Source organism: Dasypus novemcinctus, chromosome 16 (genome assembly GCF_030445035.2).
Source record: "Dasypus novemcinctus isolate mDasNov1 chromosome 16, mDasNov1.1.hap2, whole genome shotgun sequence".
NCBI lineage: Eukaryota > Metazoa > Chordata > Mammalia > Cingulata > Dasypodidae > Dasypus > Dasypus novemcinctus.
This window is the reverse complement of record NC_080688.1, coordinates 79,432,799-79,447,367: the sequence shown is the minus strand read 5'-3', so window position 1 is coordinate 79,447,367 and position 14,569 is coordinate 79,432,799. Positions and strand designations below refer to the sequence as shown.

General features: G+C 37.5%; 1 protein-coding gene across 1 annotated transcript in view; it reads right to left on the bottom strand.

Annotated features, from left to right (window-relative positions):
• PHLPP1 (PH domain and leucine rich repeat protein phosphatase 1) overlaps positions 1-14,569 on the bottom strand; it is a 280,844-nt gene that overhangs the window by 136,677 nt on the left and 129,598 nt on the right. The window contains 1 exon segment of the mRNA XM_058277856.1: positions 10,393-10,589. Coding sequence (XP_058133839.1) covers positions 10,393-10,589 — 197 coding nt within the window.

Here is a 14,569-nt window from a genome sequence, read left to right as displayed (position 1 = left end):
TAAACTAACAACAGAAATTAACTCCCTTAAGCTGACCAAGAGTATCTATCAAACAACTAAAGCAAATTTCATTGTTAATAATAAGATATCACTCTAAGATCACCCACAAGAGAGAAGGATCTACTGTTTCCATTTAACACTGTACTGGAGTCCTGACTATAACAATAAGATAAAGAAATATATTAAGAAATAAAATTATTTGAATATCACATGGTTAGCTACACAGGAAACTCAAAAAAATCTCAATATCAGAATAAACAAGAAAATTTAGCAGATGGCTGAATATAAAATCAATATTCAAAAGTCAACTACAATGTAAACTATAATCCATACAGTGCTCCAAAATGTATTTATCAAATGCAATGAATGTACCACACTAATGGAATAAGTTGTTGATGCGGGAGGAGTGAAGGGATTGGGGTGTGGGATATATGGGAACCTCTTACATTTTTTAATGTAACATTTTTTGTGATCTATGTATCTTAAAAAAAAGACAATTAAAAACAATTTTTTTTAAAATTAAAAAAAAACGTAAGCTGGGAAGCCAATAAGGCTCAAGCAGTTGAACTCCCTCCCGCCTATCACATGGGAGGTCCCAGGTTTAGTTCCCAGTCCCTCCTGCAGAAGAGAAGCAAGGCGAAGAGCTGACGTGATGGGCTGGCACAGCAAGCTGACACAGCAAGATGATGCAAAAAAAAGAGATGCAAGGAGGAAAACAAAATGAGAATCACGACAAAGTAGGGGGCAGATCCTCTTGACATAGAGGTGCAATGGACACAACCAATCCAATGTCCACATAGAAGAGGTGGCATTGGATTGGGAAAAGTGGACATAATGGACAAAGGGTATGGGGAAAGGCAGGAAGAGATGAGAGGTGGAGGCGTCTTCGGGACATGGAGCTGCCCTGGATGGTGCTTCAGAGGTAATCACCGGACATTGTAAATCCTCACAGGGCCCACTTGATGGAATAGAGGAGAGTATGGGCCATGATGTGAACCAATGTATATGAGGTGCAGAGGTGCCCAAAGATGTACTTACCAAATCCAATGGATGTGTCATGATGATGGGAACGAGTGTTGTTGGGGGGGGGGAGAGGGGGGGTGGGGGGGGGTTGAATGGGACCTCACATATATATTTTTAATGTACTATTATTACTAAGTCAATAAAAAATAAAAAAATTAAAAAAAAAAAAAAAGTAGGGGGCAGAGGTGGCTCAAGCAATTAGGTGCCTGCCTCCCACATGGAAGGTCCCTAGTTTGGTTCCAGTGCCTTTTAAAAAGAAGACAAGGGAAGAAGACTTGGCCCAATGGATAGGGTGTCTGCCTACCACAGGGGAGGTCCGCGTTCAAATCCCGGGCCTCCTTGACCCATGTGGAGCTGGCCCATGCTCAGTGCTGATGCATGCAAGGAATGCCCTGCCACGCAGGGGTGTCCCCTGCGTAGGGGAACCCCATGTACAAGAAGTACGCCCCGTAAGGAGAGCCACCTAGTGTGAAAGAAAGTGCAGCCTGCCCAAGAATGGCACCACACACATGGAGAGCTGACACCAGATGATGCAACAAAAAGAAACACAGATTCCAGGTGCCGCTGATAAGGATAGAAGTGGTCACAGAAGAACACACAGCGAATAGACACAGAGAGCATACAACTGGGGGGGGGGTTGCGGAGAGAAATAAATAGATTACGACTAATCTTCCTCACATTTTATTTCTAGCTGTACTTTAAATAAGCCTTCTTCTTACTCTGTTTATCCTTTAACAGAACAAAAAACAGGAATTGACAAACATTAATGAAAACTCAGATTGCAAAGAATGAAGTGGTTTTTACTACTCAAACAACAGAGTTTAAAAGACTCCAGTTTTCAAAGGACTCAGTGATTTTCAAAGGCATAGCCCAAAACAGGTTTTACAAGGTTTGCCTAAGAAGAGAGGAAGTTATTAACTTTCAATTCACTCAATGGAAGAAGTCCATCCAATTGCAGGCTTGGGCACACAGGGCCTGGGAAACAGGACAAATCTCTAGCTCTCAATGAAAATGCTAATTACGGATCTTCTGACCTTATCTGTATATTCATTGTGCTTCTTGCCTCTACATCTCTGCACATAATAATCTTTCTGAACATATCCTCCATAAAGCAAAAGATTTTTCACCCTTCAACTTATACCATAATTGCTAACCTTCTTCTTTATAAACGTCCCTGATTTCCCCACTAAATGTAGTACCTCCTACTATCTCCCACAATACTTTTTTTGTATCTCTCAGAGAAAAAATTGATATATCCATCCTTCATCTCCTGATACTAAATTATAAGTTCTTCAAAGGCAGGCAGGGTGACTTATTCATCTTGGTATTTCCGGGGCACCAAGCACCATGCCTTCCCCACAGAGGATATTTAATAGTTATATTAAATTTGCTTGTGCCAATACTTAACTTTATTGAGAAGAAAGAGATTATTGATCTAACAGTGCAAACACTAAATGCTTTTTTTTTTAATAATGACCTATAGAAGTGATAATGATGATTAATTTTTCAGTAATCCACCCAAAGGATAAGATCTTACATAATATGTATTAGTCACTAACTCTTCAATGTTCAGAAAGTTAAGGAATAATAGTTTCAAAATAGATGACTAAAATAAGTTTGCAGTCTGGCCAAACCTACTTCTGAAAATGATCAAATGTTAGCCTTCTCAGGATTAGAATATATAACAGCAGAAGAAAAAAAAGTCTAACATAAGGCTACTTATTCATAAGGAAAGACTAGTCTGAACTGGTGAATAAAGAATGATCTTACTACATTGGGGGTGAGCAAAAGAACCATGTATTACTGCACACATTAGTCATACCTTTTTCATTTCTAATCCTTGGAACCAACAGATCAGACATATGTCCATTTTTTTTTAAAGTTCACTTCAGCAAGACTTGGTTTTCTATTTTTCCTCTCTTTATATTCTCCATCTCTTCCTTCCTTTCCCATGATGTTTAAAGGAAAAAAAATTACTAAAAACGTACTTGCAAAATGACTCCAATTTCCAACAATCAATTTTTTCACCCAAATCTGCTTTCTTATTTAATAAGATTAATATTTAAACATCAGAAAAGAATGACATATAATTATAAGAGACCCCAGCAACTGGAGTTTATAAATAAACCTGTCAAAGAAAATAATGTAACATTTTCCCAAGCAATCTGGTTCTCTCTACAATACATTATTAATGATAGGAATATAATAATTAACATGCCCATAGAAAAGCATCCAGTAAAGTCAGAAATATCTGTTACTTTTATCAGGTTTTGTCAGAAATAAGTAACATTTCAGTTCAAAATTATGGCTAGTCCAGTGATAAAACTAAAAATGCTGTGCACATATAAAAAGGGAGGTAAAGCAAAGTGAGATCAAAGTCTTCAGTGCTGAACAGAGTCTAACCTTCAATAGCATGATTAAATGATCCAAAGGTATAGGCTGAGGTACCATTAAATGATATAGTAAAATATAAGCTCAACAGAATGATGGAAGAATTATAAAAACAGTCTAAGAGACCTCTGGGACACCATCAAGCTTACCAATATATACATTATGGGACTCCCAGAAAGAGAAGAATGGAAAGGGGCAGAAGGAATAGTCAAAGAAATAATGGCAGAAAACTTCCTAAACTTAGCAAAAGATGTGAATATACACATCCAAGAAGCCCAGAAAACAACAGGATAAACTTGAAGAAAAATATACCCATCACATACTGATCAAACTATCAAATACAAAGAACAAGAGAGTTCTCAAAGTTGCAAGAGAAAAGGAATGTGTTATGTACAAAGGAGTCCCAATTAGAATAAGTGCCAACTTTTCATCAGAAATCACGGAGGCAAGAAGGTAGTGGATTGAAATACTTAAAGTGATGAAAGAAAACAACTGCCAACCGAGAATTTTATATTTGGCAAGACTTTCTTTCAAAAATGAGGGCAAGATATAAATAAATTAATTAATTTTTAAAAAAAAGAGGGCAAGATTAAGATATTCCGAGACACACAAAAGCTGAGGGAGTTCACCATCACCACACCTTGCCCAACAAGCAACGCTAAAGAAAGTTCTTCAGATTGACAGGGAAGGACACTAAACATTACTTCAGAGCAGCCAATGAAATAAAGAAAGATCTCTGAGAAAGGTAACCATTTGACTAATTTTAAATATTGTATTATATTGTTCGGTAACTCCACTTATTACTTCCTGCAGTTGCTACAATGCAAATGCATAAAAAGTAATGATAAATCTATGATTTGGGGCATACAATGCACAAAGATATACTGTGGAACAAGTACAAAATAAGGTGGGGGCAGACAGGTATAGGAATAGCGTACATGCAAGCTATTGAAATCAAGTTGCTAGCAAATCAAGTATGCCTGTTAAATATTTAGAATGTTAAATTTTAATCCCATAGTAACCACATGAAAATTTATATAAAATATATCCAAATAAAAATGAGAAAGGACTCAATATGATATACAAAAAAATCAAATAAATACAAAAGCAGGAATTAATGGAAAAAGTGAGGGCCAAAAAAATTTATAAAACTTATGAAGACTAAATAGGAAACTGACAGAACAAAGTCTTGCATTAATAGTAGTGATTTTAAATGTAAATGGATTAAACTCAGCAGTCAAAAGGCAGGTATTAGCAGAAAGGATAAAAGTATGATCCAATTATATGCTGTCGACAAAGAATTTACCTGAAATTCAAAGACATAAGCAGGCGAGTAGGTGTAGTTCAGCATTGTGAGTACCTGCTTTCCATGTACAAGGTCCCAGGTTCAATGACCAGTACGTCCTAAAAAAAAAATGTGACGCTCCCTGGTGGTCTAGCGGTTAGGATTTGGCACACTCAAAGACATAAGCAGGCTGAAAGTGAAAGGATGGAAATATATATATACCATGCAAATAGAAACTAAAAGAGAACTGGAATAGCTACCCTAATATCAGATAAAGTAGACTTTAAGTAATAAAAGAGTTACAAGGGACAAAGATGGTTATTATATATTGGTAAAAGGGTCAATTTAATAAGAAGAAACAAATATTTTAATAGATATGCTCTTAACAGCAGAGCCCCAAAACATATGAAGCAAATACTGACATATTTGAAAAGAGAAAGTGATGGTGCTACATTAACAGACTTTAGTACCACTTTCGATAATGGACAGAATAGCTAGACATAAGATCAATAAGGAAATACAAAACTTGAACAATACTCTAAAACCAACTAGAGCATCGGACCTATATAAAGCACTTTACCCAACACAGAATATACCTTCTTCCCAAGTGCACATGGATCATTCTCCACTGAAATCCCAACTACAATGGAATGAAACTAGAAATCAATAACAGAGGGAGAAATAGAAACTTTGCAAATATGTGGAAATTAAACACCATACTCTTAAACAACCAATGGATTAAGGGGGAAATAAAAAATGAAATTATGGGAAACGGACTTTGGCCCAGTGGTTAGGGCGTCCGTCTACCATATGGGAGGTCCGCGGTTCAAACCCCGGGCCTCCTTGACCCGTGTGGAGCTGGCCATGCGCAGTGCTGACGCGCGCAAGGAGTGCCGTGCCACGCAAGGGTGTCCCCCGCGTGGGGGAGCCCCACGCGCAAGGAGTGCGCCCGTGAGGAAAGCCGCCCAGCGTGAAAAGAAAGAGCAGCCTGCCCAGGAATGGCGCCGCCCACACTTCCCGTGCCGCTGATGACAACAGAAGCGGACAAAGAAACAAGACGCAGCAAATAGACACTAAGAACAGACAACCAGGGGAGGGGGGGGAATTAAATAAATAAATCTTTAAAAAAAAAAAAATGAAATTAGGAAATATCTTGAGGCAAATGAAAGTGACAATACAACATACAAAACTTGGCAGCAAAGGCAGTGCCAAGAGGGAAATTTATAGCTCTAAATGCTTATATTTAAAAAGAAAGGTTTCAAGTCAGAGACTTTACCTCAAAACTGGAAGAACTAGAAAAAGAAGAGCAAACTAAACCTAAGCATGCAGAAGGAAGGAAATAACACAGATTGGAGCAGAGATAAATGAAATAGAGAACGAAAGAACACAACAGAGAAAATCAACAAATAAAAAGCTGGCTCTTTGAAAAGATCAGTAAAATTATCAACTTCTAAGCTAGACAACAAAGGAAAAAAGACGCACATATGACAAAAACCAGAAAAGGGGGAAATTACTACTGACCCCACTGAAATAAAAAGAACTTTAAGGTGATAGGACAAACAATTGTATACCTACAAATGAGACAATCTAGATGAAATGGACAAATTCCTAGAAATACACAAACTACCTTCATTGATGCAAGAAGAAATAGAAGTTCTCAGCAAAATAATAATTGGTAAAGAGGCTGAATCAGTAATAAAACTCTCCCAGAAAACAAAAGCCAAGTACCAGTGGGCTTCACAGCAGGAATTTTACCAAACATTCCAAGAAGAAGTAATGGCAATTATGCTCAAACTCTTCCAAAAATTGAACAGGAGGCAACACTACCAAATCCATTCTAGAAGGCTAACATCACACTAATACCAAAGCCAGATAAAGATACCACAAGCAAAGAAAATTGCAGACAAATTCTCTTAGGAATATAGACGTAAAATTCCTCAACAAAATACTAGTAAACTGAATCTAATAGAAAATTGAAAGAATTATGCATCATGATAAAGTGGGATTCATCCCAGGTTCAACATAAGAAAATCAATTAACATACTTCATTAACAGAATGAAGGAAAAAACCCATGTGATCACCTCAACTGATACAGAAAATGCACTTGACAAAATCCAGCACCACTTCTTGATAAAAACTTGGGAAACTAGGAATAGAAGGAAACTTCTTCAACATGATAAAAGACGTATGAAAAACCCACACTAATATTATAAATAATGGTGGAAATTGAAAGCTTTCCCTCTAAGATCACAAAAAAGACACTGTCACCACTGTTATTCACTACTATTCTGGAAGTTCTAACCAGAACAAATGGGCAAAAAAAAAAAAAAAAAGTAATAAAAGGCACCCAAACTGGAAAGGAAGTAGTAAAATTCAATCTATTTGCAGATGGCATGACCCTATATGCATAAAATCCTGAAAAATCCACAAAACTTTTACAACTAATAAACAAATTCATCAAAGTGGCAAGGTAAATCAACAACATCTACAAATCAGTACTGTTTCTATATATAGAAATAAACAATAAGAAGATACCAAGGGAAAAAAACTCCATTACAATGGCAACTAAAACAATCAAATATCTAGGAAAAAAATATAACCAAGGATATAAATGGCTTTTACACAGAAAACTATAAAATATTGCTAAAAGAAATCAAAGAAGACCTAAATAAATGGAAGGACATTCCGTGTTCTTAGACTGGAAGGCTAAATATTGCTAACATACTAAATCTACACAAAGATTTACAGATCAACTCACATCCCAACTAAATTCCAACAAACTTCTTTGCAGAAATGGAAAATCCAATCATCAAATCTATATGGAAGGGTCCAGTGGTTAGGGCGTCCGTCTACCATCTGGGAGGTCTGTGGTTCAAACCCCGGGCCTCCTTGATCAGTGTGGAGCTGGCCCACGCGCAGTGCAGTGATGCCACGCAGGGGTGTCCCCCACGTAGGGGAGCCCCACCCGCAAGGAGTGCGCCCCATAAGGAGAGCCGCCCAGCGTGAAAGTGCAGCCTGCCCAGGAATGGCGCCGCCTACACGGAGAGCTGACACAAGATGATCCAACAAAAAGAAACACAGATTCCCATGCCGCTGACAAAAGAAGCGGACAAAGACGATGCAGCAAATAGACACAGAGAACAGACAACTGGGGTGGAGGGGGGAGGGGAGAGAAATAAATAAATCTTTAAGAAAAAAATTGAGAGCTCAGAAATCAAACCACACATTTATGACCAACTGATTCTTGACGAGGGGCAAAGACCCCCAAACTGGGAAAGAATGGTCTCTTCAACAAATGGTGCTGGGAAAACTGGACCTCCATTTGCAAAAAAACGAAGGTGGACCCCTACCCTACAATATACACAAAAATCAACTCAAAATGGATGAAAAACCTAAATATAAGAGCCAGAACTAACAAACTCCTAGGGAAAAAAAACAAAAAACAGAGACGCATCTTCAGGATCTTGTGTTAGTCAATGGTTTCTTAGACTTTACACTCAACATACATGCAACAAAAGAAGAAATGGATAAATGAGACCTTATCAAAATTGAAAAATTGTATAAAACCACAACCTATACAATAAGACAAAATATTTGGAAACCACATATCTGATAAGGGTCTGATATTCAGAGTATATAAAGAAATCCTTCAACTCAACAACAAAAGGACAAAAAAAAATTTTTTAATGGGCAGAAGACTTCAGTAGACATTTCTCCAAAGAAGGCAGACAAATGGCAAAAAAAACCCACATGAAAACATGCTCAACTTCATTAGCCATAGGGAAATGCAAATGAAAAAAACAATAAGATATCATTTCACATTCACTAGAGTAGCTCTTATAAAAAAACAGACACACACACGCACACAGAAAATTACAAATCAGTTTGACATAATTAATAAATTCCAAAAAGAACTATTGGATTATGTTTGTAAACTGGTCTTTTCCTCTGGGCATATGAGATTATATTGGATTCATAGTAGGGCATTGAGTCCCCAGCCCTTGGTGGGTGGGGACTCACAGATAAAAGGCATGGCAAAGGACAGATTTAAAGGACTTTTAATGCTGGAGTTTTGATGTTGGAGTTTGATGCTGCAGTCTTAACCCAGAGCCCCAGGGAGAGAGACAGAGCCATTTGCCTGATAGTCTACAGCTAACCTTGTGGAGAAAACAGAGGAGCTGAGCCCAGAGGAACCCAGGAAGCCTGAACCCCTGTAGACATCAGCAGCCATCTTGCTCCAACACCTGAAAATAGACTGGTGAGGGAAGTAACTTATGTTTTATGGCCTGATATCTGTAAGCTCCTACCCCAAATAAATACCCTTTATAAAAACCAACCAATTTCTGGTATTTTGCAGCAGCATCCCTTTGGCTGACTAATACACAAGTGTTAGAGAGAATGTGGAGAAATAAAAACACTCATTCATTGCTAGTGGGAATGTAAAGTGGTCCAGCCACTGTGGAAGACAGATTAGCAGTTTCTCCAAAAGTTAAGTCTAGAATTATCATAGAACCCAGCAATCCCACTTCTAGGTATATGCTCAAAAGAATTAAAGGAAGGGACTTGAACAGATATTTGCACACCAATGTTCATGCCGGCACTATTCACAATTGGCAAAAGATGGAAGCAATCCAAGTGTCCATCAATTGATGACTAGATAAACAAAATGTGATATATACGTACAATGGAATAATATGCAGTCATAAAAGGCAATTTGGATACATGCAACAACATGATGAATCTTGAAGACTCATGTTGAATGAAATAAGCCAGACACAAAAGAACATATTGTTATGATTTCACTGATTTGAAATAATTAAAATAAGCAAAATCAGAGTCAGAATCTAGAATATAGGGTACCAGGGGATGGGGATGGGGAAGGGGTAGGCAATAAGGAGTTAATGCTTAATATGTACAGAGTTTCTATGTGGGATAATGAAAAAGTTTTGGCAGGATAGTTATGATGGTAGCAAAATACTATGAATGTAATTAACAGCACTGAATTATATTTAAATGTGGTTAAAAGGGAAAATATTAGGTTGCGTATATATTTTTTAAAAATCCACAGAAATGAACAACACAGTGAACCATAATGTAAACCATGGACTATAGCTAATAGTATAATTATGAAAATGTACTTTCATCAATTTTAACAAATATAACACACCAATGCAATTTGTTAATATTAGGATGGTATATGAGAACCCTGTATTTTATGCATGAGTGCTCTGTAAACCTACAACTTCTCTAATAAAATAAGACATATATTTACACTCAAGATATCAAAAGGTATCTACTCGTAAATAATGAATTATCATCTACGGCCTACAATTTAACAGTGAAAACAACTCATCTATTTTCAGTCCAGTAGGTAAACAAATGAAGCATAGATCACCAGGGTCTTAAACGGTTATTTTCCTAAGTCTACAACTAACCATGCCCAATAGTTAAGCACAACAGGAACTTCATTGAGACCTAATGGATGAGTCAATAACCAACTACCTATTACCAGAGAAATGGCCCAAAATAAGCTCCTTAATGAAGCTGGAAAACCATTATCCTCAAGCTTACTAGATCAGAATGTCAGTATTTTGTTAGTTGTTTTTTTTTTTCAGTATAGGAGTTGTGAGTTTACAAAACACTCATGCATACCATACAGGATTCCCATATATTTTGTTAGTTTTAAACTTACTTTTCCACCAATTAGTGGCAGAACATGCATCTTTCCAGCCAAGCTGTCTTTTACAGATGATACTATTAAGCAGGTTCCACACAGGATGACTTGGCGTCTTGTCCATCGGTTCACTGGCAACTGCATTTTACCTTTACGGACATTGTACATTCCTGAGAGTTGAATCCGTTCAGAGCTGCCGGTGCTATGAGGTTTTCCTGAAACAAGCGCAAGCAAATAAACACATTAATATTAAAGAAATTAGCTTTTTTCCTATTTATCTGCATATTAGATAAATTACTTGGACAACAGAGAATGATAATACAGAAACAATCTAATTTATAAGTGGGAGAATCTGAAACCTGCAATAATGTAATTGCAGTAAGAAACCACAATTACTCCACAAATACCTTTTAAGATTAGGTGAAAAATAGTCTTTTCCTTGATTCTGAAAAAAAAAAGGGCCATTTTAAATTTCTTTGGTTTAACCTAAGTTTTAATTTCTTCTATATCTTTCACAAGTTAATTTTACATTTAAAAAGAAATGACTCCAATATTTTTATGAATGAGCTGAGTTCATTTAAGTGCACCAAGAAAGAAATAGTACAAAGGAAAATAACATTCAACATCTAGCATTAAATAAAAATAATCAATTTTAATGGAATTAACTGCTGATATATTCCCTTCTACAGATACTGAATTATGTTTACTATTAAGGAGACAGAGTAAATGAATGACTTTTCTAATAGGAAAATACTACTCCATAATCATATGGTAAGTCCTCAAAGAAAAACTCAATGCATTCTGTGAAGGGTGTTAAACTGCCATGCTTGTGATATATGGAGGGCAGCACACCCAGAGAGACAAGCACTGAGATTCAGAGAGAGAGATCTGAGAAAGATCTGCCAATGAGATATCTGAATAAGGAAACTACTGTAATTAACATGACGTAGAGAAACAATTATAGAAACAAGGAGAAAACCATTTCTCCAGTTGTAGCCACTGAATATAAAATATTCAACAGTACGGAAACCCAGAAATAAATTGAGGGATGTATGTCTTAAAGAGGGAACAAGCCAGAAATGATCTTCTATCACTTATATTTGGAAAAATTTAGCTAGATGCCAAGCCCAAGAAAAATAAGAGGTTCAAGAGAAATTATATTCTTATTAATATTTAAAATTAACATAAATACTAAGTAGTTCTGTTAGATATCAAATACCCACTACAACAGAGAAGAGGAAGAACAGCAACACCAAAAATAGATTTCAAGAAGATCCCAAGAGTATCTGAACCCTCCCAATTACATCCTTTGGCATAAATATTAGCAAATAACTTAATCAGCAGGTTTAAATTTCACTTCCTCTTTCTTTCAGCATATGAGAATGTTTTATGAAATAATACTGCACACTACATAATTCTGCTGGGGCTAGGCCAGAATGAAGTATCATCTGGTTCAGCTATTTGAACCAGGTGCCCAGCAAACAACTACACAGCTAACACTCTCGAGCAGAAAGGCACTGTGGTGTTCCTCCACCAAATGTTAATACTCCCACAAACGGTAGGAAGTCCAGAAAATTACTCAAAACAAGCATGACTCCCCAAGGGCTGCCAGTGTGATCAGATCACAGTTACTCATATGTACAAGTTCACTGAGCTGCAGAGAAAACGCCCAGGCTCCAAGTTTAGGAGGCTCCTTTCAATATGACAGAATTCCTCCCCTACAGGCAGGTGGAAGAGAGGAAAAATGTAAGATAAGTAAAGGACTAAAAAAATGGAAAATAGGTTATTGCATTTCCCAAAATCCAATTTCCATGACTGTAATAAATTAACATTCTCTAACAAGATATCTGATCTTAAATATATGGTATATTATTTTATATATGGACATACATGCATAATTATGTATATACTAGTGAATGCAAAAAAAGCAGACATCTTACTCAGCCACATCAGAGAGCAGCTTCAAGTACACCTGTTAACTTATCACATTTAAGCAGATCTGTAATTAGAAATTGAAGGAAAAAAGGGGGGAGAGGAGGTTCATAAGGACAGCTTGTTTTCCAACTCCACAAACATTCTCAAGAAAGCCCCAGAGCCTATCACTAGACAGACTAGGCTAAGGCAGGAAGGGATATATAAGAGGAGAGTACCCAGCGATCAAAAGACTGGCTTTTTAAAAATTCCCTAGTCAGAAAAATTCTCAAGAAGTCTGAATAGTCCTGGAGCCAAATGGTAAGATCAGTTTGTCCTTGTAAAGCCCTCAATATCCCCAGTCTGAATTAAATCCCTCTTGTGTGAATTTCAATGCTTTTGTTGTCTGTTCCCTCCCAGGGTGTTCCAGATTAGACACACCCTCAGGACTCAGCTGTATACCAACTCCGCTCTGGGAAAAATAGAGCTGAATGAGGCAATACATACCTAGGCAATCACCCAGGTGTACCCTCCTTTGTTTTACACTTCCTGATTCTATTATGTAAGGAATTATTTTAACTCTCCTGGCCAACTCTCAAAATTCTCAATTCAGGGCAGTCCCAATCGTCCTGTGTGCTAATAAATACTTGATGATACCAAAGCAACCAATTTCTGCTAGTTTAAAGCTGGGTCAGTTGTTCTAACGTTCCCTTTAGAAAGGTTACTCTAATCACTATGTTTTAAAGGCATTTCTTACATGATCCAGGAGAAGACTGACAATAAAAGGAAACACTTCAAGCTGACATGTAGACATGACCACAACAAAAAGTGATTTAAAAACATACACATACTTTCTCTCTCTCATTTACTCACTTGGTACATGGTAGATAAAGAGATGCATACTAGTCTATTTAATAAAACACTGACCATGAGGTGGTTAAGCCTACTTATAGAAAAGTATAGCAGGATGCTTAAGGGCATAGCAGGCCTCTGCACAGTAATTACTTAGGACCTCACACCCACACCAAACCCATAGTTCTTACTTCACACAATACAACTGTTTAAAGAGGGGAAAGAGTTTTAATTGCCCACTAGATGCCAGGACTATGCTAAGTGCTAAGAATATAAAGGAAACATTTCCTTTATTGCTTAAAGCAAGGTATCTCAAAATGGGGTCCAAGGACCATCTTCATCAGAATCACTTGGATTTCTAGTCCAAAAGGAATTCCAACACATCTACAGGCTTAGAACCCTGGTAGTCAGGGCCTGAGAGCTGTGTTCCAACAAACATCACCAAAGATTCTTAAGTTTTGTGGACATAAATTTTTAAAAATTATGATCTTCAAATCCTTACCAAAAGTCAGTTTATTTTCTTACAAATGTATTCCTTACCTTCATGAATTCAAGATTTTTATTTTGTCCTCTCCCAGTTCAGCTACTATTTCTTCAACTTTTATGTGTCACATAAAGCCACCTGAGAAATGTGATGAATGCTATGGACCACTAGGGGGAAAAACATATAAACATGTACAGACACCAAATCTGGCAGATAATTTCACTGGATTCCTTTGACTAGTCCCAAGAAACTAAAACATGGTGAAATCACTCAGTAGAAAGAGTATTTTCTCCAGTTCCACAAATCATATTCCAAGCACCGAAAAATACTGGTTTGAAATTAATTTATCCTATAGAAGAATTTATGCTATCACACAGAATTGGTCAAAGACTATATTTTGTTCCTTATTCTAGCAATATCACTGTCATTCACAATTAATGGCTTCTGAAATGGGCACAAAATTGATATTATTAAATTTAACCATACTAAGGGTAGACAAATAAGGTCAGTTTTACAGTGCAACAGCAATCCTTCACCAGAAGATAATAAAAAATGGGGTGGCGGACTTTGGCCCAGTAGTTAGGGCATCCGTCTACCACATGGGAGGTCCGCGGTTCAAACCCCGGGCCTCCTTGACCCGTGTGGAGCTGGCCCATGTGCAGTGCTGATGCACGCAAGGAGTGCCGTGCCACGCAGGGGTGTCCCCCACATAGGGGAGCCCCACGCGCATTGAGTGTGCCCAATAAGGAGAGCCGCCCAGTGCAAAAGAAAGTGCAGCCTGCCTAAGAATGGCACTGCCCACACGGAGAGCTGACACAAGATGACGCAACAAAAAGAAACACAGATTCCCGTGCCGCCACCGACAACAGAAGCGGACAAAGAAGACGCAGCAAATAAACACAGGGAACAGACAACCGGGGTGGGGGGGGGAGGAGAGAAAAATAAATA